This window comes from Panthera uncia, assembly GCF_023721935.1.
Source record: "Panthera uncia isolate 11264 chromosome A1 unlocalized genomic scaffold, Puncia_PCG_1.0 HiC_scaffold_16, whole genome shotgun sequence".
NCBI lineage: Eukaryota > Metazoa > Chordata > Mammalia > Carnivora > Felidae > Panthera > Panthera uncia.
This window is the reverse complement of record NW_026057576.1, coordinates 64,761,611-64,785,418: the sequence shown is the minus strand read 5'-3', so window position 1 is coordinate 64,785,418 and position 23,808 is coordinate 64,761,611. Positions and strand designations below refer to the sequence as shown.

The window sequence follows — 23,808 nt, the reverse complement described above, 5'->3', positions numbered from 1 at the left end:
TCACACAAAAACCTATCAAATGTCTTTCTTCCCCCTATCCAAACTTCCCCTCTGTCCAGTCAGATGTGCCTGTCACCACTGGAAAAGCAAAGGACCCTATCATTCTCCTGCCCCTGGACTTCTGTTCCAGCTACATCTCCCACACCTGGTGTCTGTCCCAATTTTTTTCCTTAATATTTTTTCCAATACTTTAAGCTTTTGACCATTTGGAAATTAGCTTGTAACGTATCTTTTTCTGCCGCATAATGCTGCTGAACTACTGTAAATATTTCCATTTCTCCATCTCCTATTAAGCTCATAGATTCCTTGGTATTTCCTAGAGGAAGTCCCAGTGTTGCCAAGATACAAGTGGTACCATGTTTTGCCCAGTAATATATGATATGCAAATGTGCTAAATCTAAGCTGATTGGTAAATGTGCTAATCCCCACAGAGCAGGGAGCTTCGTAGTCTCCCCTGTAACCATGCACTTTTATTTTTTTCAGTAATCTCTATACCCAATGTGGGGCTCAAACTCATGACCCTAAAAGCAAGAGTTGGAGGCTCTACCAAATGAGCCAGCCAGGCACCCCTGAAACCATGCACTTCTAAAAAGAAAAGAAGGGGCTATGGCTAAGCAGTCTGTATGTAAATAAAAATGGAGGCCAGACTTACAGTTCATGAATTTATAACCAAAGGACTTAAGCAATCCACATATACAGCATCTTACACTAGTTGTCTTTGCAAAGGACTAAGCCATTTTCTAGGCTAACAACCTGCTTCTAACTCCTTAGGTGAAGCTAAGGGAGATGCACCTATTTCAAGACGTGGAAGGTTCAAAAATACCTGCTTTCAAGATTCTGACTACGTGGGCCCATAGTTATATGACTAGCATCATCAGAACAGATGACCCGTGAACATTGTCAGGGTTAGGGCACTGACCCCCCTACACAAAAGAAAATCTGCATATAGTTGTTGGTTCCCCAAAAACTTAACTAATAGTAGCCAGTGCTGACCGGAAGCCTCACCCATAACATGAACAGTGGATTAACACAGATATTGTATATATATTATACGTTGTATTGTTACAATAAGGTAAGCTAAAGAACAAAATTTAAATCCTAGGAAAGAAAAAATACATTTATACTACTGTACTGTATTTATCAAAATAAATGTACATGTAAGTGAACCCATGCAGTTCAAACCCATGTTGTTCAAGGGTCAACTGTATACAAGCAGCTTCCAACTTACAAAGCTAACTTTAGGTATGATCTTAAATACAACCAATCTCTTCCCTTCCTTCTCCCCATATATTAGGAGCCAGGGAATCTGGCCAATGACCTCAAAAAAAAAGAAGCAGCCATGACAAATATGATCCACTCTCAGTCCTTCCTGACTCAGGATGAGCCCTGTAGCTCTATACCTGCCCCCAACACTGCCTAACATGTAAGTGGTGGCACAGGCACTTGCTTATATCATGAGGAATAGAAATCTATCCGTGTTTTATGTAAATATCCTAAAATTAGCCACTGTTCCTCAAATACTACTGTACTGGGGGGCATAAGAGCACTGAAGCAAGGAGGTGGTATAAATCTTGAACACAGAATATTTTTGTGGAAGATGGTGAGCCTAGAGAGTGTCATGAGATAGTGTCCCAGGATAAGCAAGAGGACACAAGAATCTGTACACAGGACATCAAAGACAAACTTTATCTATTTTACAATTTTGCCCAGACCAGCCCTTTATCTAGAAAAAGTACTACTCGGCTCCTTTTCTTAGAATTTTGGATATCCATAGCAATACCAGAACACCTGTGTCAAATGGAGTTAATGCAGCAGTCACAGATTGGACCTAGAAGCTAGGCATCCCATACAACTGTTTATAGAGAGAAGTCAATGCAAGGTCCAAACAACTGTCCTGAAAATGAATATAATGGAAACAATGTACCAAAAAACATAGGAGGAGTGTTCTGGAGTCTGAGAGGTCTCTTGGAGTTGGGGCTTTCCTGGTCTTTGGGGTGAGGGTAACAAGATGACCTGGAACTGTGGCTTCTGCCAGTGATCCTCTCCCCGTCTGATGGTAGAGAAGGTGGAGAAACACCATGGGCAAGAACGAGGTCCCCAGTGTAGGAAAGTCTTTGGCTTGGGGTTACAAAATACTTGCCCTGGCACCTAGCCAGCACGCTGTGAGGAAGCCCAGGCCACATGCAGAAGGTACAGGCAGGTGCTCTAGCCACCAGCCCCAGCTAAGGCCTCTGCCAACAGCCAGCATCAACCTCAAGCCACGTGACTAGATAAGGCTTCAGATAACTCCAACCACTATCTTTGGAGTTTTCCAGCTGAGGCCACAAACTGTCCTGTCATTTCGTGTGGTTGCACAACAATGTGAACGTACTCGTACCTTAAAAACAGCTAAAGATGCTGGAGACAGCAGGAGTAAGAAAACCCTAGGCTTGCCTCATCCCACAAATACAACTACATAACTATGAAGTCATCCTCAATACCCCCAAAATCCATCTGAAGACAGGAAAAACAAACTCCACAACTAAGAGTGGAGAAGAGGCCACCTCAAAAGAGGCAGGAAGTGCAAAGACACTCTTTGGGAGAAAAACAGATTGTGGCCACTGTGGTGGGGACAGTGCTGGAGTCATAGAGAAGGGCAAGAGACAGAGTACCACACAGAGGAGCACGCAGGGAAAATAAATCACCATAGCAATTGGCTAGGAAAGTGAGAGGACCCGAATTTTGCAGGTTCTTACAACCAGCGGGGCTTACAGCCTGGAATTTTAGGGTCAGCGTGATTGGCTCTGGGAGAACTTAGAGCACATTGTACTGCTCTTGGAGAAAAGGCTGGGCAAACAGCCCGCGGACATACAACATGGAAACAGCAATTGGAAGAGCACCAAGGGGCACACAGTGGGAGGTTAGCTGCTCATTTCAGAGTGTGTTCCCGAGAAACAGCATTCAAACATAGGCCCCCCCCTGGGAACAAAGGAACCGGTCAGCACCATTTCCCTGCCCTGCCCCTGAGCATAAGCACAGAGCCCAGACGCTCACTACCTAACTTGCTTACAGCAAGCTCCCCTTCCCCTCACACACCAGAAGAACTGCCCTTCCCAGTCAGGCCCACTTCAGTCCCAGTGTGACTGGCACCCTCCCCCAGACAAGCCCAAACCCCTTCTGACACCTCATCTCCCCATCCAGGAGTTTTCCAAGGCCTCAGTTCCAGCGGCAGCAACAACACATCACATTTCACAAGCCGACCAGAGCACAACTAGTTAGAACTCACCACGTTCAGGTCAGGGATCAAGCAATGTCCACAACAGGCAAAGAAAGGCTCTGGAGATGACCAGCCTGAAGAATAAAGCAGCAGGGGCACAAGAGCAGAGCACACGCAGTACACACTGGAGATGCTCCTGGAAGAGCCAGGCCTTGGGGAACAGGGGACACTACAGAGCACTACACGACCTCTTCTTCATAAAGCCATCACCCTCAAGAACAGGAGATAGTTGCCTTTCCTAGCACACAGAAGCAGGCACAGAGACTTAGACACAATGACAAGATAGAAGAATTAGTCCCAAATGAAAGAATAGGACAAGGCCATTGCCAGAGATCTAAAGCAAAACGGATACAAGTAACATGCCTGGTGGAGGGAGACTTTAAGGATAATCACTGGACTTGGGAAAAGAGTGGAGAACATGAGTGAAACAACAGAGATAAAGAATAACATAGCAGAGATAAAGGGCTCAATAAATTAAATGAGAAACACACTTGATGAAATGAACAGCAGGCTGGAAGAAGCAGAGGAATGAACTAATGACCTAGAAGACAAGAACGGAAAGTGATCTAGTTGAACACAAAAGAGAGTAAAAAGAATTATGCAAAATGAGAATAGACCCAGGGAACTCATGACTCCATCAAATGTAGTGACACAAACATAATAACATTCAGGGGTACCGGGGTGGCTCAGTTGGTTAAGCGTCCGACTCTGGATTTTGGCTCAAGTCATGACCTCACAGTTTGTGAGATCGACCCCACACCAGGCTCTGTGCTGACAACTCAGAGCCTAGAGTCTGCTTCAGATTCTGTCTCCATCTCTCTCTGCCCCTCCCCCACTTGTGCTCTGTCTCTGTGTCTCTCAAAAATAAACAAACATTGGGGCTCCTCGGTGGCTCAGTCGGTTAAGCGTCTGACTTTGGCTCAGGTCATGATTTCACAGTTTGTGGGTTCAAGCCCAGCGTCAGGCTCTATACTGACAGCTCAGAGTCTGGAGCCTGCTTCAGATTCTGTGTCTCCCTCTCTCTCTCTGCCCCTCCCCACTCATGCTCTGTCTCTCTCAAAAATAAACATTTAAAAAATTTTTAAATAAACATTAAAATATTAAAAAATAAATAAAAAGCTTCTGCACAGCAAAAGGAAACAATCAACAAAACTAAAAGGCAACCTACAAAATTGGAGACGATATCTGTAAATGACATATCTAATAGAGGGTATATAAAGAACTTGTAAAACTCAACACCCAAAAAACAAATCATCCAATTTAAAAATGGACAAGGGGCCAGGATGGCAGAGCAGCATGGAAGGTTTTTTCTTGCCTCTCTTGTCCCTGAAATGCAGCTAAGATCGACACCAAAACATCTTGTACACCTAGAACACTGAATTGAGGATTAACACAGCAATCTGCACAATGTGAACCACAGAACTCAGCAAGTACGTAGTGCAGAGAGGTTAACTGGGGGAGGGAGAAGCCATGGAGGGTAAGGAGCTATTTTTGTTTGTGTCGAGAGGACAGAAACAGGGAGGAGAGTACAGGAAAAGCACTTCCCCTGAGAGCAGCTGAGGAGAAAGAGAAAAAGTGGAAATACCCGCAAGTGACTGAACAAGAAAGGGAGAAAGGAGAGGGTTTAAATAACATTGACTCTATAGGGAGTGCAGAGTCTGAAACCCTGCAGCTCAATATCTGGCAGAGCTCTGGTGGGAAGGATGAATCCCCAGGAGAGAGAATGAGGTCTGAGAGGTCCTTGGGCCACAGGGAGAGAGGTGGTTCCCCTGCTGGGAGGACACTGGGTAGAGGCTGTGCAGCCTCGCCACAGGCAAAGGTCCCAGCAGACCCTGGACAACAGCCACGTTCACTGGTGTTGGAAGAAGGACATTAAGGGTGAAACCTGGTGCCAGATGCGTGTTGTGATTTACCATAATCCCTGAAACCCTGCTGCTACACGATCACGTGAACTTTTTCTGGGTTTTTTCTGGGGTGGGCCAAAACCCAGTTGCAGTCTTGGGGCATCTGCAGCAGCGCAGTCGCCCCAACGTTCCTGGGGGTGGGCCGGCACCCAGCCATTGCTCAGTAAGACCCTCCCCCAGAGGCATACATGTCTACACACGACACAACAATCCACCCCAGTAATTAAGCAGCACCATCTAGTGGAAAACAAAGTGTTACACCAAGCCCTGTCCAACTGGGCTAACTGCTCTAGAGGAACACAAGTCTCTCCGCCTGCTTAGTTTATGGACTCTAAAGTGCTTCGTAGTTTGACTTCTAGCGGAAACTGGATATAATTTCAATTGTATTTCATTCTGTTCACTGGTCCATGTATCCAATTTATTTTCCCTTTTCCTTTTCTTATTCTTGAATACAGAAAGATAAATCTATTTTTATTTTGTTTTATAAAAAATATTTAATTTTTCTACTGTATTTATTTTTGTAAATTTTTTAAATTCTACTTTATTTTCATCATTTCATTCTATTTTATTGTATTCATTTTTTATATTTTCAAATGTTTTCCTTTTTTTTTCTTCTTTCCCTTTTTTCTCTATTCTATCAAGGTTCTTAAAACAACCAGATGAAAACACACATAGGATCTAGCATCCTTTATTTGATTTTTTTGTGTGTTTTCAATTTTTTAATTTTAATTTTTTTACTTTACTAATTATTTTCCTTCCTTCAAAACGACAACACGAAGGAATTTACCCCAAAAGAAAGAACAGGAAGAAATGACAGCCAGGGACTTAACACAGATACAAGCATGATGTCTGAACCAGAATTTAGAATCACGATAATAAAAATACTAGCTGGGGTGGAAACAAGCATAGAATTCCTTTTTTCAGAAATAAAAGAAGTAAAATCCAGTCAGGTCAAAATTTAAAAATGCCATAACTGAGATACAATCTCAAATAGGTGCCACAGTGGCAAAGATGGATGAAGCAGAGCAGGAATTCAGCAATACAGAGGACAAAGTTATGGACAAACTGATAAAGCAGAAGACAAGAGGGACACTAAGGCAAAAGCACACGATTTAAGAATTAGAAAACTCACTGACTCATTAAAAAGGAATAACATCCGAATCATAGGGGTCCCATAAGATGAAGAGAGAGAAAAAGGGGTAGAAGGTTTATGTGAGCAAATCATAGTGGAAAACTTTCCTAACCAAGGAACGACACAGACATCAAAATCCAGGAAGCACAGAAAACTCCCATTAGACTCAACAAAAACTGACCATCAGCAGGGACTATCATAGTCAAATTCACAAAATATTCAGGCAAGGAAAGAATCATGAAAGCAGCAAGGGAAAAAAAAGCCCTTAACCTATGAGGGAAGACAAATCAGGTTTGCAGCAGACCCATCCACAGAAACATGGCAGGCTAGAAAGGAGAGGCAGGATATATTCAATGTGCTGAATTAGAAAAATATGCAGCCAAGAATTCCTTATCCAACAAAGTTGTCACTCAAAATAGAAGGAAAGATAAAAAGTTTCCCAGACAAACAAAAACTAGTGGAGTTCATGACCACTAAACCAGCCCTGAAATTTTAAGGTGGACTCTGTGAGAAAAGATAAAAAAAAACAGAAACAAAAACAAAAACAAAAAAGTCCAAAAGCAATAAAGACTAGAAAGGACCAGAGAACACAACCAGAAACTCCAACTCTACAGGCAACATTATGGCAATAAATTTGTATCTTTAAGTACTCACTCTAAATGTCAATGGACTAAATGCCCCAATCAAAAGACACAGGGTAACAGAATGGATAAGAAAATAAGATCCATCTACATGCTGTTTACAAGAGACCCATTTTACACCTAAGGACACCCTCAGATTGAACAAAAGGGGATGGAGAACCATATCCTGCTAATAGTCACCAAAAGAAAGCCAGAGTATCCATACTTACATCAAACAACTAGATTTTTTAAAATAAAGACTGTAATAAGAGATGAAGAAGGGAAATGTATCATAATTAAGGGGTCTATCCACCAAGAAGACTTAACAATTGTAAACATTTATGCTCCAAACGTGGAGCACCCAAATACATAAATCAATTAATAACAAACATACAGAAACTCATGGATAGTAATACCACAACAGTAGGGAACTTCAACACCCCACTTACAACAATGGACAGATCATATAACAGAAAATCAACAAGGAAACAATGGCTTTGAACAACACACTGGACCAGATGGATATTCAGAACATTTCATCCTAAAGCAGAATACACACTCTTCTAGAGTACACATGGAACATTCTCCAGAGCCAATCACATACTGGGACACAAATCAGCCCTCAAGAAGTACAAAAAGATTGAGATCATACCATGCATATTTTCAGACCACAACACTATGAAACTCGAAATCAACCACAGGAAAAAATTTGGAAAGACAATAAATACTTGGAGACTAAAGAACATCCTACTAAAGAATAAATGGGCTAACCAAGAAGTAAAAGAGGAAATTAAAAAGTACATGGAAGCCAATGAAAATGGTAACACCACAGTCCAAAACCTCTGGAATGCAGCAAAAGTGGTCATATGAGGGAAGTATATAGCAATCCAGGCCTTCCTAAAGAAGGAAGAAACGTCTCAGATACATAACCTAACCTTTCACATTAAAGAGTTGGAAAAAGAACAGCAAAAAAAAAAAAAAAAAAAGAACAAAAACAAAAACAACAACAAAAAGAACAGATCAATGAAACCAGGAGCTGGTTCTTTGAAATAATTAACAAAATTTATAAACTCCTAGCCAGTTTGATCAAAAAGAAAAGGGAAAGGACCCAAATAAATAAAATCAAGAATGAAAGAGGAGAGATCACAACCAACACTGTGGAAATACAAACAAAAATAAGAGAATATTATCAGCAATTATATGCCAATAAATTGGGCAAGCTGGAAGAAACGGACAAATTCCTAGAAACATATAAACTACCAAAACTGAAAGAAATAGAAAATTTGAACAGACCCCTAACCAGTAATCGAAAATCTCCCGAAAAACAAGAGTCCAGGGCTGGATGGCTTTCTAGGGGAATTCTACCAAACATTTAAAGAGGAGTTAATATCTATTCTTTTGAAGCTGTTCCAAAAATAGAAATGGAAGGAAAACTTCCAAACTCATTCTATGAAGCCAGCATTACCGTGATTCCAAACCAGACTGAAAAGAACTACAGACCAATTTCCCTAATGAACATGGATGCAAAATTCCTCAACAAGATACTAACCAACTGGATCCAACAATACATTAAAAGAATTATTCACCACAACCAAGTGGGATTTATACCTGGGATATAGGGTTGGTTCAATATCTGCAACTCAATCAGTGTGATACATCACATCAATAAAAGAAAGAAAAAGAACCACATGAACCTCTCAATAGAGTCAGAGAAAGCATTTAACAAAATACAGCATCCTTCCTTGATTAAAAAAAAAAAACCCTCAAGAAAGTAGGGATAGAAGGATCATATCTCAAGATCATAAAAGCCATATATGAAAGACCAACTGCTAATATCATCCTCAATGGGGAAGCTTTTCTCCTAAGGCCGGGAACACAAGAGGGATGCCCACTCTCACCACTGTTACTCAACACAGTATTGGAAGCCCTAGTCTCATAAGTCAGACAACACAAAGGAAAAAATGGCATCCAAGTCAGCAAGGAGAGGGTCAAACTTTCAGTCTTCGCAGACACCATGATACTCTATATGGAAAACCCTAAAGATTCCACCAAAAAACTGCTAGAACTGATCCATGAATTCAGCAAAGTCTCAGGATATAAAATCAATGCACAGAAATCAGCTGCATTCCTATACAGCAACAATGTAGCAACAGAAACAGAAATCAAGCAATTGATCCCATTTACAACTGCACCAAAAACCATAACCTAGGAATAAACCTAACCAAACAGGTAAAAATCCATACACTGACAACTATAGAAAGCTTATGAAAGAAACTGAAGAAGACACACACACACAAAAAGGAAAAATATTCCATGCTCATGGATTGGAAGAACAAATATTATTGTTAAAATATCAATACTACCCAAAGCAATCTACATATTCAATGAAATCCCTATCAAAATAACACCAGCATTCTTCACAGAGCTAGAACAAACAATCCTAAAATTTGTATGGAACCAGAAAAGATCCCAAATAGCCAAAGCAAACCTGAAAAAGAAAACCAAAGCTGGATGCATCACAATCCCAGACTTCAAGATGTATTACAAAGCTGTAATCATCAAGACAGTATGGTACTAGCACAAAAACAGACACTCAGATCAATGGAACAGAATAGAGAATCCAGAAATGGACCCACAAATGTATGGCCAACCAATCCTTGACAAAGCGGAAAAGAATATCCAATGGATTAAAGACAGTCTCTTCAACAAGTGGTGCTGGGAAAACTGCACAGCGACATGCAGAAAAATGAACCTGGACCACTTTCTTACACCATACTTAAAAATAAACTCAAAATGGATGAAAGACCTCAATGTAAGACAGGAAGCCATCAAAACCCTCGAGGAGAAAGCAGGCAAAAACCTCTTTGATCTTGGCCGCAGTAACTTCTTACTCAACACGTCACCGGAGGCAAGAGAAACAAAAGCAAAAATGAACTATTGGGACCTCATCAAAATAAAAAGCTTCTGCACAGCAAAGGAAACATTCAGCAAAACTGAAGGCAACCAACAGAATGGGAGAAGATACACACAAATGACATATCAGATAAAGGGTTAGTATTCGAAATCTATAAATAACTTTTCAAACTCAACATCCAAAAAACATAATCCAGTGAAGAAATGGGCAAAAGACATGAATAGACACTTTTCCAAAGAAGACATCCAGATGGCTAACAGATACATGAAAAGATGCTCAACATCACTCATCATCAGGGAAATACAAATCAAAACCACAATGAAATACCACCTCACACCTGTCAGAATGGCTAACATTAACAACTCAAGCAACAACAGATGTTGGCGAGGATGCAGAAAAAGATGATCTCTTTTGCACTGCTGATGGAAATACAAACTGGTGCAGCCACTCTGGAAAACAGTATGGAGGTTCCTCAAAAAATTAAAAATAGAACTACCCTATAACCCAGCAATTGCACTGCTAGGTATTTATCCAAGGGATACAGGTATGCTGTTTCAAAGGGGCATATGCACCCCAATGTTTATAGCAGCACTATTAATAATAGTCAAAGTATGGAAAGAGCCCAAACGTCCATTGACGGATGAATGGATAAAGAAGATGTGGTGTATATATACAATAGAGTACTATTCAGCATTCAAAAAGAAAATCTTGCCATTTTCAACTACGTGGATGGAACTAGAGGGTATTATGCTAAGCGAAATTAGTCAGAGAAAGACAAATATCATATGACATCACTCATATGAGGAATATAAGATACAAAACAGATGAACATAAGGGAAGGGAAGCAAAAACAATATAAAAACAAAGAGGCGGACAAAGGATAAGAGATTCTTATATACAGAGAACAAACTGAGGGTGCTGGAGGGGTTGTGGGTGGGGGGATGGGCTAAAAGGGTAAGGGGCATTAAGGAAGACCCTTCATGGGATGAGCAGTGGGTGTTATACATAGAGGATGAATCACTGGAATCTACTCCTGAAATCATTATTGCACTATATGCTAACTAACTTGAATGTAAATTTAAATAATTAATTTTTTAAAAAAGAATAAGGGACACATGTGCAAACAACTAATTGTGAAGCTTGGCTCTTTTGCTACCGTTGATGGTTCTTCATTTGCTCAAGAATAAAATCAATGGCATGTTATTGAGCATATTTTCACACCATATGCAGATGCTTGTAGAACATAAAGAATGAGTTTCCAGGACTGAATGAAGCCAGATTGGAGTAGGAATCCTTCTCCATGGCACCATATGTGGACATGCTGGTTGGGTTACCATCTGAATGCAGTCACCAGTAAGCTCTGTCCATCATTTCCATCTAACAGAGCCCCCAGCACTTGCCACCATCCTGACTCATTACAGTGAATCTGTATTCTAAAAATTGGCAGAAGTCAAATCTCAGGAAATAAACCAACCAGGTATTAAACTTAACCTAGAACCTAAGCTTTTTGCCAAGCTGCATATAGACACCTCATGAAAGATATCAAAAGATGTCATTACTCCCATCAATATGAAACCATTATCAGTAATTTTTAAAGATACAGCTTCATGTTTATTATTTTAAGTTTTGTGACAAATATATGTTTTAATTAATTGAAAAAAAATCTGTTGAATGCACAAAATTAGAATATTATCTCTTATTTTTAAAGTTTATGGAATTTTTCTTTGAGTGTTATTTTAGGATTAATTTTAACAAATGTCCAGAGGGACTATGAAAAGAGTTAGTCTCTACTTGCATACTATAGAATTCAAAATTTACAGTCCTGGTATACTTCTCAAATCCTCTACATAGTGTTGTTTATTTTTTGACCACTTGGTTTTTCATGAAAAATTGATGCTAAAAATTTCTATATGTTATGTTATGTTTCTTTTCACCTACATTTTTTTATTTTATCATATTATTTGATGCATTAAAACTCATAATTAACATTTAAAAAAAAATTAAAATGGGCAGAAGACATGAACAGACATTTCTCCAAAGAAGACATACAGATGGCCAATGGACACATGAAAAGATGCTCATCATCACTTATCATCAGAAAAATGCAAATCAAAACTATAATGAGATACCACCTCACACCTGTCAGAATGGCCAAAATCAACAACACAAGACAGAACAGATGTTGGCGAGGACACGGAGAAAGGGGAACCTTCTTGCACTGTTGGTGGGAATGCAAACTGGTACACCCATTCTGGAAAACAGTATGGAAGTTCCTCAGAAAGTTAAAAATAGAACTACCCTATGACCCAGTAATCGTACTACTGGGTATTTACCCAAAGAATACAAAAACACTAATTCAAAGGGACACATGCATTCCTATATTTATAGCAGCGTTATTTACAATAGCCAGGATATGGAAGTAGTCCAAGTGTGTGTCAATAGATGAATGGGTAAAGATGTGGTATATATCTACAACAGAATATTATTCATCCATAACAAAGGATGAAATACTGCCATATGCAATGACATGGATAGAGCTAGAGCATAATGCTAAGTGAACTAAGTCAGCCAGAGAAAGACAAATACCATATGATCTTAGTCACATGTGGAATATAAGAAACACACACACACAAAAAAAAAAAAATGAGCAAAGGGAAAAAAGGAAATGAGACAAGTCCAGAAATAGACTTTTTTTTTTTTTTTAAGTAATCTCTATACCCAACATGGGGCTCAAATTCATGATCCTGATATTAGGAGTCATGCTCTACCAACTGAACCATCCAGGTGCCCCTCAGACTCTTAACTATAGAGAACAAAGTGATGGTCACCAGAGGGAAGTGGGTGAGGGATGGGTGAAATAGGTGATGGGATTAAGGAGTGCACTTGTGGTGATGAGCACCAGTCATAAAACTTAAAAAAAAATGGCTAAGATGGCCAATTTTGTTATGTTAATTTTCCTACAAGTAAAAACAAAAAATAAAATAAATGACACAGACTCAAATATAGGACTAATTCTAAACCCATACTCCTTCCACTATGAACTTATTGATAAACTACCTACCTTCATTCATTCAGCAAACATAGGAGTGCCTGCTATGTGCCAGGCACAAGTAGCCGAGATGGATCAGTTAATGAAAGAAAGACACAGGTTGTCATGTAGCTTAAGTTCTAGCCAGTTTAACTCCTTATCTCATAAGGATGGCACTTGAATCATCCCTATATTCAAAGGAACTTTGCTAACTGTTTAGTATCGCTTCAATGTCAGTTTGTTCCTCTGAAAAGCTATGAAAGGAATTACTCGGGGCGCCTGGATGACACAGTCAATTGAGTTTCCAACTTGGACTCAGGTTGTGATCTCATGATTGGTGAGTTCGAGCCCTGCATTGGGCTTGCTGCTGTCAGCCTGCCAGCATGGAGCCTGCTTTGGATCCTCTGTCCTCCTCTCTCTCTGCCCTTCCCCTGCTCACACTCGGTCTCTCAAAAAATAAATAAAAAACATTAAAAAAAATGTTTTAATTACTCATCTATCTGAAGAGCCTCCTTCATTTTTCATGATCTCAGAGGCATCCTCAAACAACAATCTTACTTACTTTCTCATGACTGGAATCCCCTAATATCTTCCCTGATAACTCTGCCAGAATCTCCAAATTAATAAGTCTCCATGTTCCATTATTCACTAACCTAAAACTTTGTTTTTCTCTATTCACTACATTCCTACCATCATTTTTAATTGCTTATTTAAATAAAGGCTAAGTCAGTAAACAGAATATGGAAAGCCCTCATATTTTAACTCAGGATTTCAAAATATTATTTAGCCTAGGTAAGTAAGATTACTTACTCATCTCATCATTTACTAAACCTTCAATTCAATAAGTAATAGCCTTCAGTTTTAGTTATACAGGTGTCCTCGGCACCTCCCCCCAAATTGAGAGGCCTAGAAATCCATTCTCAGTCTCTCCATGAGGTTGCTTAATTGCCATATTTGTGACTCAAACAGCCATTTTACTTGAAAACCTTAATTCAGAAAGATTCCCAGTGTATAATCCAAACCCACCAACAAAGACAAAGAATAAATTCCTATTTATTTTTTTAATGTCTGTTTATTTTTGAGAGAGAGAGAGAAAGCAGGGGAGAAGCAGAAAGAGAGGGAGACACAGAATCGGGAGCAGGCTCCAGGCTGTGAGCTGTAAGCACAGAGCCCAATGCAGGGCTCAAAACCATGAGATCATGACGTGAGCCGAAGTTAGACGCTTAAGTGACTGAGCCACCCAGGCACCCCAATAGACTCCTATTTAAAAGAAATTTTAAAAGAAAAAACAGACTCTGAAGACAGATCTATTCTATTAAATTAGTGTGAAGCATCTTTTTAAGAATTAAACTGTCAAGTTTCCCTAAAAAGCAAGTCAGTTTAGCTTTCAAGTTACAAAAGCATCTTCAAATTATATTTAGTAGCCTACAAGATTTAACCATTTTTTTAACAGCGCTTTTCATATTCTTCTGTGGCTTCTCTAATTTCACAATTAGAGCTGAGGGTTTAAATACAAATGACAAAAGTCCCTTTGATGAAGAGTTCCAAACACTAACGGGAATGCAGAATCCTACAGTATGGCCAATCTCACTGAGAAGACACAGTAGCTCAAAAGTGAAAAGAACAAGGATGCTAATAGGATCTTCTTGAAGATCATTTGGATTATGTACATTCCAAGCCCCAACCAAACCTCAAGGACTATACTATAAAATGTCCCACAAATAGCAGTAACTAGAATTGTCAGCACTCATAGGAAACCACTTAGGAGCAAGATTCTTTTCAAATTGTGAAAAGCAGAAAACAAATGATCAGTTTGTCTTAAAAGAAAATGAGTGCCACAAACCTATGTAATCTATCATTGTTACAGATACATTCTCAGTATGTTTAAAGTATTACCCAGGGTTACCGCTTACCATATCATAATTACTTTAACATGACATTAAATGTAATACATATTAATAGTTGCATGCTTTTTTATTAAGTAAATATTCAGCACTTAATTGGGGGGGGGGGGGAAGAATACCACAACCCAAGTTTCACCAGAAAAATACTCTTACCATTCTCAATTTAAAATGCTTTACCTGATTGAAATGAAAACTTTGCAATAAGGGCTATAAGGCTCACTTCTTTTAAAAACCATCTTATTTAAATGTTCATGGCATACGGTCACATAAAAAAAGCCACAAAACAATAAATATGAAAGGATTCCTTTTTTTAATGTATATTACTATATACTTTAGTTATCTTCTGAAAATAGGACACTGCCCTTATTCAAGGTCCTTACAACATCTAACAGGAAACTCTGTTACTTCAACTTGAACAAAGAAGGATAAGCAACTACCCTAATGTTACTAATCTGCTTTTGGTCACAGAAGATCATTTTAGGGGCGTCTGGGTGGCTCAGTCGGTTAAGCCACCGACTCCAGATTTCTGCTGAGGTCACAGTCTCACAGCTTATGGCACTGAGCCCCCATCGGGCTCTGCGCTGACAGCACGGAGTCTGCTTGGAATTCTCTCTCTTTCTCTCTCTCTGCTCGTCCCCCACTCGTGTTCTCTCTCTCTCTCTCAGAATAAACTTAAAAAAAAAAAAAAACTTAAAAAAAGATCATTTATATGTAGGACATATATGACATATATATGTTGTAGGTATGATATGTATACCGTACACATGCATAGAATGTATATATATAGAATATATGCATAGTATAATATGTGTACTGTACACATGCATAGAATATATATACATACATACACGCACATATATATGCATAAAACATAGACTAATATATATGCACAGAAAAAGTATGAAAGATATAAATCCCAAATGAACAGCATTTATCTCTGGATGATACGAAATCTATCATTTAAATTTTTATTTTGCTATTTATCTATTCTAACTTGTCTACAACAAAAAAAAGGCTAAAATTTTTATTTTTATATCCCCCTGAACTGGTTTCAACAGCAGAAATCTCTCCTCATATGGTGTACTAGTTCCACTAAGGAAGACTAATTTTCAAACTCAATGCCATCTTCCTAAAGTCATCAACACTTCCAGCAATTCTGGTAAACTTGTTCTCAACAAAAGGATGTTAAACATGTGCTAATTTCATACACATCAACCTTTAGATACTGCAAATCAAATTCCTTGAAGACTAACCTTCATCATACATTTCTTCTATTAAATAGGCCTCTGCTCGATCTTTCAGGGCATTCACATTGTCAGGCTCCGTCTGTAAAACTTCAGAACACACTCGAATAGCTTCAACAGGCTTCTCATCCTATAAGTAAATGTGAGAAAAGGATTTATGGCTGTTTTGCCATATATTAAGTTTTCACACTTCTGCGAATGAATCAACTGTTACCTTAGAAAAGCAGTGGCAAATTCTTTCTTTTGAGCGAATCGTATATTCAGCAACACTCGGCTCTGTTTTCATGACAGACTCATATTTGCTGGTCGCATCTGTGTATCTATTAATGAGCAAATCATGATGAGTAACAATGAAATTCTATCTCAGGGGTTAAAGAAAGAGCCCTCTACTCTTCACTAATCGTTGCTTAATCAATTCACCTAAATGAGTACGTGCCTTCAAACACGACTTTTACCTTACTATCAGTCAAAAGTTGGGAGATAAAACACATGACCACAGAAAATGTCTATGTACAAATCAAAGCATACCTGTGAATACCAATCAAACAAAATGATGAATTTCTTTACAGAATAATGCTCATGATTTTGAAACGGAGTAAAACATCTTGTTAAAGTCTGACTTACACATGGCATTTTTCAGCAAAATAGAGATCAGGTTTATTTCTTGGTCCCTACACACCTTCATGAAATAACAAAGCCCACTATCTACATGTCATTTTATACAATGAATGTCAATATTCACAACTAAGTACAATGTGGTTCCCTGCAAAAAGAACCTGCTTAAATTCCCAACTTACTAGCTTTCTGAGAACAATAAAAGCTATTTCAGCCTTTTTTTCTAAACTGGTGAAAAATATTAGCCATGTTATACACGAAGTTACTTTCCTCAGTAATGGCACACTAAACAATATATTTATATGCCACTGTGGCACATTTTTCCCAAAATGCATTACAATCTTCACATTTAAATGCTGATGTATTAAAACACAGATTTCAGCAGAACACTTAAAACAGAAGTTATTGATGTCAAAATCCTAGCTGGGATAGTGTTGTATAGTTTTCCAAGATAGTACAACAGTTGTAGGAAGTCGTACAGAGCATGCAAAACCTTGCTTTCCTTTTTACAACTACATATGAAATGATGATTAGATCAAAACAAAAAGTTCAGTTAGAAATACTGAACCTCACTTAAAAAAAAAAAAGGTAGCTTCTGGGAAAGTGGAGTGAATGTACTTTCCCCAGTTCCGCCAACTAGGTACAATTAAATACCCCTACACATTACGTATTTGTCAACATATGAAAAAACTCAGCAAGGGGAGAGAAGGAGGCAGACCAGCCCAGGACATGTGGCCTGAGGGAAACACAATATGGGAAAGCTTCCTGGGTTTTTTTGTTTGCTTCATATACTGCAGACTTGGAGCTGAAGAGACCAGCAACCCAGAAATGCCAATGGGTGCAGACAAAAAATCCAAAACCCAGCAAGAGCCTGCTCTCTCAAGCCACAGGACCTGCAAAGGGCAGCCTGACAAGACAGAAAATTTATGACAATAACAGCTCCACTCCAGCCAAACACCACAGAAGAAAAAATAAGGCTCCCTCCCAATGCCAACAGGTCAAGTGGAGAGGCTATGATGAGGTGTGCCCACACCCCCACCATGGTGGTGTCAGAGAAGGCCAAGTGGGAAGCTAGGACTTTCATCCATGGCTGGAAGTAAATATCCCCCAACCTCCACCTGCTCCAAGCAGTAGTGAGAAACCCCACACCTCAGCTATCAACAAATGCCAACGGGGAAAACTTCTACCTCCCTGACAGCAACAAAGTGATACCCGCCCCTGCTTTGCTGGAACAATGTCTGAAAAAGCCAGGCAAAACAGATTTAAATTAAAAAACAGTCTTATAAAATGAAAGTGTCCAGGTTTCAATCAGAAACCACTCATCATACCAACAGACAGTAAGATCTCAAACTGAACGAGAAAAGACAATAAATTCCAAAACCAATTATCTGACAAAGATTTTAAAGTAGCCTTGGCAATAGCAGCAGTGACAAACATGCTTAAAGAAATGAAAGCAATAGACGGCCTTGGCAAAGAAACAGAAGAGATACAAGAATAACGTTTGGTTATCAGAACTGAAAACTAGAAAAACCCAAATAAAAAGTTCACTGAACGTGCTCAACAGTTGAATGGAGGGACAGAGAAAAGAATCAGTGAATTGGAATGATAAAAAAAAAATACGAAATCTGATCAGAAAGAAAAGGAATGGAGAAAAATGAACAGAGCCGCAGGGACCCGTGGGGCTGAAACAAAAGAGCTAACATTTATGTCAATCAGAATCTAAGACAAAAACTAGAGATAGAGGGTAAAGCTAAAAAAATACTTCAAGACATAATGGCTAAGGGGCACCTGGGTGGCTCAGTCAGTTAATATCAAACTCTTGATTTCAGCTCAGGTCGTGAGCTCATGGTTCATGGGTTCGAGCCCCACATCCGGCTCTGCGCTAAAGACAGATCGGAGCCCGGAGCCTGCTTCAGATCCTGTGTCTCCCTCTCTCTCTCTGCCCCTCCCCCACTTGCACGCTCTCTGTCTCTCTCTCAAAAATAAATAAATATTTAAAATATAAGCAATCTTTAAAAAGAAGTAATGGCTGAAACTTCCCAAGTTTGACAAGACACAAACCTACATATTGTAGAAGCTAAATAAATTCCAAATAGGATAAAAACAAAGAAATCCACGCCAAGATACACCATAATTAAACTTCTGAATACTAAAAACAAAGAAAACAAATTCTGAAAGCAGTCAGAGGAAAATATGTTATTTTAGGGAAAAACAATCAGAATGACCATGGGTTTCTCATCAGGAACCATGGAGGCCACAAAGAAGTGGTACAATATTTTTCAGGTGCTCTAACAAAAGGACTTAACTGAGAATCTTATACCACAAGGAAGGCTCTATATACTCTGTATACATCTCTATCACTCTAGATCCCACATTATCTTTTAACAATCAGTTTAAATGTCCATCTCCCACACGAATCTTTAAGCTTCTTAACACCGAAAACCATGTCATATTCATCTCTGCACCCCTTAGTACATTGTCAGTGCCTGACGCAGGAGATACTCAATAAATATCTGGTGAAATATAAATAAGTCTGCTGGTAAGAATATTATGCAGTTACTATTACTTATATCCTGCCTTATTAAAAATAAGTACAGGGCACCTGGGTGGCTCAGTCAGTTGAGCATCCAACGGAACTCACGCTTCGTGAGTTCGAGCCCCACGTCAGGCTCTGTGTTGACAGCTCAGAGCCTGCAGCCTGCTACAGATTCTGGGTCCCCCTCTCTCTCTGTTCCTCCTCTACTCGCACTCTCTCTTTCTCTGTATCCCAAAAATAAATAAATATTTAAAAAATAATAATATTAAGTAGAGCTGCAGTAGTTTTGCCAAGGCCCAGGGCTATCTAGGATAGTCTATCCTCAATGGCTGATGAGTAAAAGAGCAAGCAGTTCAACTGTTCTTTTGTGCCCAGAAAAGCCAGAGAAGGGAGGCTGTAGACTGCAGACAAGCACATTCTTACCTGCCGTCTCTGATGAGCTCTTCAGCTGACTCAATTAGCTTATTAAGTTTCTTTACTTGTTTATAGTGTGCAAAACACCTTTTATGATCCTGGTCCAGTTTAAGACATTCACGAACTTCACTGCTCATGTATTTAAAAACAGGAAAATACTCCAAGTCAAAATAATTAATGACTGGTTTTCCACAATACAGAAATCACATTAAAGGTATTTTTTGCTTGTGACGATTAAACAAAACACACTGACTTAACAACTGACCATATACTTTTACATGTGGCATTGTGCCACACACACGTATTAACTCAAATTATAATAACTTAAGTAGAATTATACATTAAACACCCTATTTTCTTTCTGCAAATATATCTCTATTTTAATAAGCATAGCTCATGAAAGTAAACTATGTGGAAACAGAATAACTTAGGGAAAATACAAAATATACAAATAAAGAATATAAAAACAACCTTAACCACAGTTTTAATTTAAAATTAAAGTCTTTAAAAACGGGATTATTATCTTACTGCCAACAGTGAAAAGAGGATGAGGACGAGATGTGTATGTCACTAGAGCTGACCTGAGGGACAGTTCATGGTCTCCTAGTTGATAGTACAGTGTGCTGATTTTATAAAAAGCCTCAGTATTATCATTCTTCAACTTTGATGCAGCTTTTAAGTCACTTATCGCTTTCCTAGGTTCCCCCTCTTTTATGAAACATTCAGCTCGAAGTTCCCGTAGTTCTGCATCCCAAACACAAACCTTGAGAAACAAGAGAACTAGACTTTAAGAAGCAGTAAACTATGCACACCCATACTTCATCCCGCGTAGTTTGCTGACACTTATCAACATGAAACCATCTTCAATTACTGTGATTTCTATATTGTAAGGTATTAAAAAGGCCGATACAATTCAGATGCGACAAAATAATTTCTCCAAGGATATCTTCAATTCTAATGGGGGAAGGGATGTATACGCTAACAAGGCCCCTTTCCTACTTCCTTCAATTATATAATTTTAAAACTCTGAAAATAAGAATACATGGCATTACTATTAGAAGGCTGCTCCCAGTGAAGCACATCTGATTTTGAAAAGAATATTCTTTAGTCAGGTTTTTGTACTTAATCAACAATTCTAATTTCTAGTTCCAAATCATAAAATCTAGGTTCTAAACCTGCAAAATACTTCTATTCTACTAATAACTAAATAGAACTCTCTTTTGTAAAATGTTATCTCCTTGAAATTAAATTCTCATACCACAAAAACAAAGAAAAGAGGAGAACAATGTGAGAAGGTGGAGGCTTCACCATTTCCACTTGGTCAAAATGTTTATAAATGCAGGAGTTTTTTTTAAAAATGTAAACCCAAAAGGTCACCAATAGGGCCTGTGGAAGTATCTTTACACATTTCTTAGAGCTGTTCTAAGGTCATATCAACTTTTCACATATTTTAGATACCAAAATCAACACGTACATAAATTAAATATCTTGGCTAATCAAGTAGGTAAAAATAGTTATCTAAGTCCTGGAAGATAAAAATTATAACTTTATGTTTCCTTAACAAATCATAAACAAAATAATTTAATAAAACATGAATTCCACTCGACTGTATCACACAATTTCCTCTATAAAATTATCAAAGAAGCACCTACTCTACATATGTTAAGTTTCCTGCCATGATTAAATGCAATTGTACATCAAAGTGCCATGAAAATGATAAATAAACAAGAATTAGGATTGCTCCTACTTGAATATCTCAGTAGACTTCCTTCTGAAACCATCTGTCATTAAGTCCTTCGGAGGCAAGGAAACTATAGACTGAGCTCTTGTCTTGACCTCTGGGGCTTGTCAACATTCCATCTGCTTCTTCCCTATAGACTTCTCACTCTAAACCTTCTTCCCCTGAAACATTACTTTTCCTTTTTCTTCAACCAGTTCTTTCATCTTTCACCCCCTTTATCTAACTTCTAGAATTCTCTCCAGCCTCCCCCCAATGCAAAATCAAACAAAAACAGTAAAGCAAGCAATGTATAAAAATGTGTAACTCCCATTCCACAGCACATCGAGTACATTTACTGCAAACTCCAGTTCCAAATTTTGTTCCACATAAACACCATCTCTCACTTAAGAGCTAAAAGCCCAAGGACCAATGTGATCTTATCCTCTCTAGGTTGCTTGTGATACATAACATGTCAAAGTGCATGAATGTGCCTCAGAGTAAAACACAGCATGTGTCAGGCTTGCCAGCTGCAATGTCTAAGAAACTTACCTCTAAAATCTTATCAAGGAAGGTTATAGCAGCAGTATAATCTGAGCTTTCAAAAGCATCAAGCGCTTGTGAGCGCAAACGCTGCATTTCATCAGATTTCACAAGTTGAAACTGGGCTTCCTTTTCTTCATTTTCACTTGGATTAGATTTGAGCTATAAGAATGAGAAGAGAAATTAAGCAGGATTTTTAATCTCTTAAATCTAATACCCATAGTACACACAACGATCTGACCATCGTAAATACTTAAATTCATCAGGGGAAAAAAGGGTAAGAGACGCTGGCAAAACTGGCTTGTGCAAGAACTTGCCCCCAGGGCTGACCAGCATGAGAGCACCTTTACCTCCATTTGTAAGGTACACAGGAGCGAGCTGTGAAATGACCTATGGTCCCCGCACCTTCCTAGGATGCAAACACACTTAGGACTGTGAAAGAGCAGAGATGAATGAAGTAAGGAGAGCACCCTCCTCACTCTTAGGTTAAGCTCTGCGGAGTAACGAGAGTCTCATGTAGTGGGCCTTCTAGTTCAATTTCCTAAATGTGTATTTTTAAGAATAAAATGATTTTACCAAAATAATGAAAAACATAGGGAAACTGAGGAGATGGCAGTATTTTTTAGAGGTTATAGAACAAAGATTTGGCACCAGAGGGGCTAAGGTGTAATGAGTAAGGAAGAATTTATGGGGGAAAATGAGAGTAATACTTTATTACAAGGCTTCGAATGGAGTTCTAAGACATGTACACATTGTCTCTCTTTTTTAATAACTTTATAAAGGTATAATTTATACCATAAAATTCATGCATTTTAAATATGTGATTCTGATTTTTAACAAATGTACCAAGTATGTGACCGCTACCACAGTTTTAGGCCATTTCTGTCAAACTTTTAAGATCCCTTGTGTCTGCTTACAGTTCATTCTTGCTCCCACCCCAGCCTAGGCACAGGGACTCTGAACAATTTCTTCCTCCATATGGAAAATCTTAACCTTAATGGCTTAGAAAAATTGAGTGCCTACATTTAAAAGCTATTGACTTGGGTGAGGGGGGGACTTTTTTCATGGCAATTATAGTTTATATGTAATAACTTCTGAAATCTAATATTCTTACCAAGATGGGAATCATAGTTGATGGGTTCCAATTGGGGGTGAGGTAGTGCCAATGGGAGATTATTTCTAGAAATGTCTCTCCTTTGACTGACCAATCATACTGCTTCTCCTTTTAGTGGATTCATTTTTTTTAAAAAACACCCTACTAGCTACCTGGTAGGAGAGAACACTCCACATGAGAAACCTTGAGCATATTATTTCTTAGTAGAGGCTCTACATTTCTCCATTTGGTTTTCAGGATACTTAAGGTATTCTGTTTTGTCTGTTTAATCCTTAGCTTTGAAGGAATGGACAGGACTCTAAGTATTCATAGGTAACTAGGAACTCACAACCTCAGCTTGCTCTGGCAAGGACTGTCCCTGCATGACTGAATTATCCAGCTGAAGGGAGCTGCTGAGAGGCCGTGGCATGTTTATCTATGACTGTTTCATCATCTTCGGGCTGGTCTTGAATACTTCTGCCAGACCATACTGGAAGGAGGAAAATGTGCAGGCACCATCACTTTGCTCTGGGTAAAAGTAGTTTATTGATAACTTGTTTCCTGTACGTATACTACCACTCCTTTTTGAATAGGATACATTAGAATGGATTAGAGATCGCCTCTTGTATGGAATTTGCACCTTTTCTCTCTCAAACTTTACAGTCTAATCTCTACCACACAATTTTTCTTGCTGGAAGGTGAGAGCGGGTAAAGTCCTAAAGCCTGAGATTGAGGATGGAGCTCAGGCTCACTTGGTGAGTGGCTCAGACAATGGGAATGGGAATGAGAAAGAGGGGGTGAGGTCAGGTCGTCTGGAGCTCTTTGAGGCTGGAGGGAACTAGGGGAGGGAGAAGATTCTTGCAAGGAGGGAAGAAAGGAGTCTGAGAC

General features: G+C 38.9%; 1 protein-coding gene across 1 annotated transcript in view; it reads right to left on the bottom strand.

Moving 5' to 3' along the window:
* Window positions 1-23,808, bottom strand: part of DNAJC3 (DnaJ heat shock protein family (Hsp40) member C3) — an 88,455-nt gene that overhangs the window by 14,606 nt on the left and 50,041 nt on the right. Inside the window, exons 5-9 of the mRNA XM_049647159.1 lie at window positions 21,837-21,989; window positions 20,149-20,330; window positions 19,577-19,696; window positions 16,217-16,322; window positions 16,012-16,132 (exon numbers count right to left, since the gene is read on the bottom strand). Coding sequence (XP_049503116.1) covers window positions 16,012-16,132; window positions 16,217-16,322; window positions 19,577-19,696; window positions 20,149-20,330; window positions 21,837-21,989 — 682 coding nt within the window. The remainder of the gene's footprint in view (window positions 1-16,011; window positions 16,133-16,216; window positions 16,323-19,576; window positions 19,697-20,148; window positions 20,331-21,836; window positions 21,990-23,808) is intronic.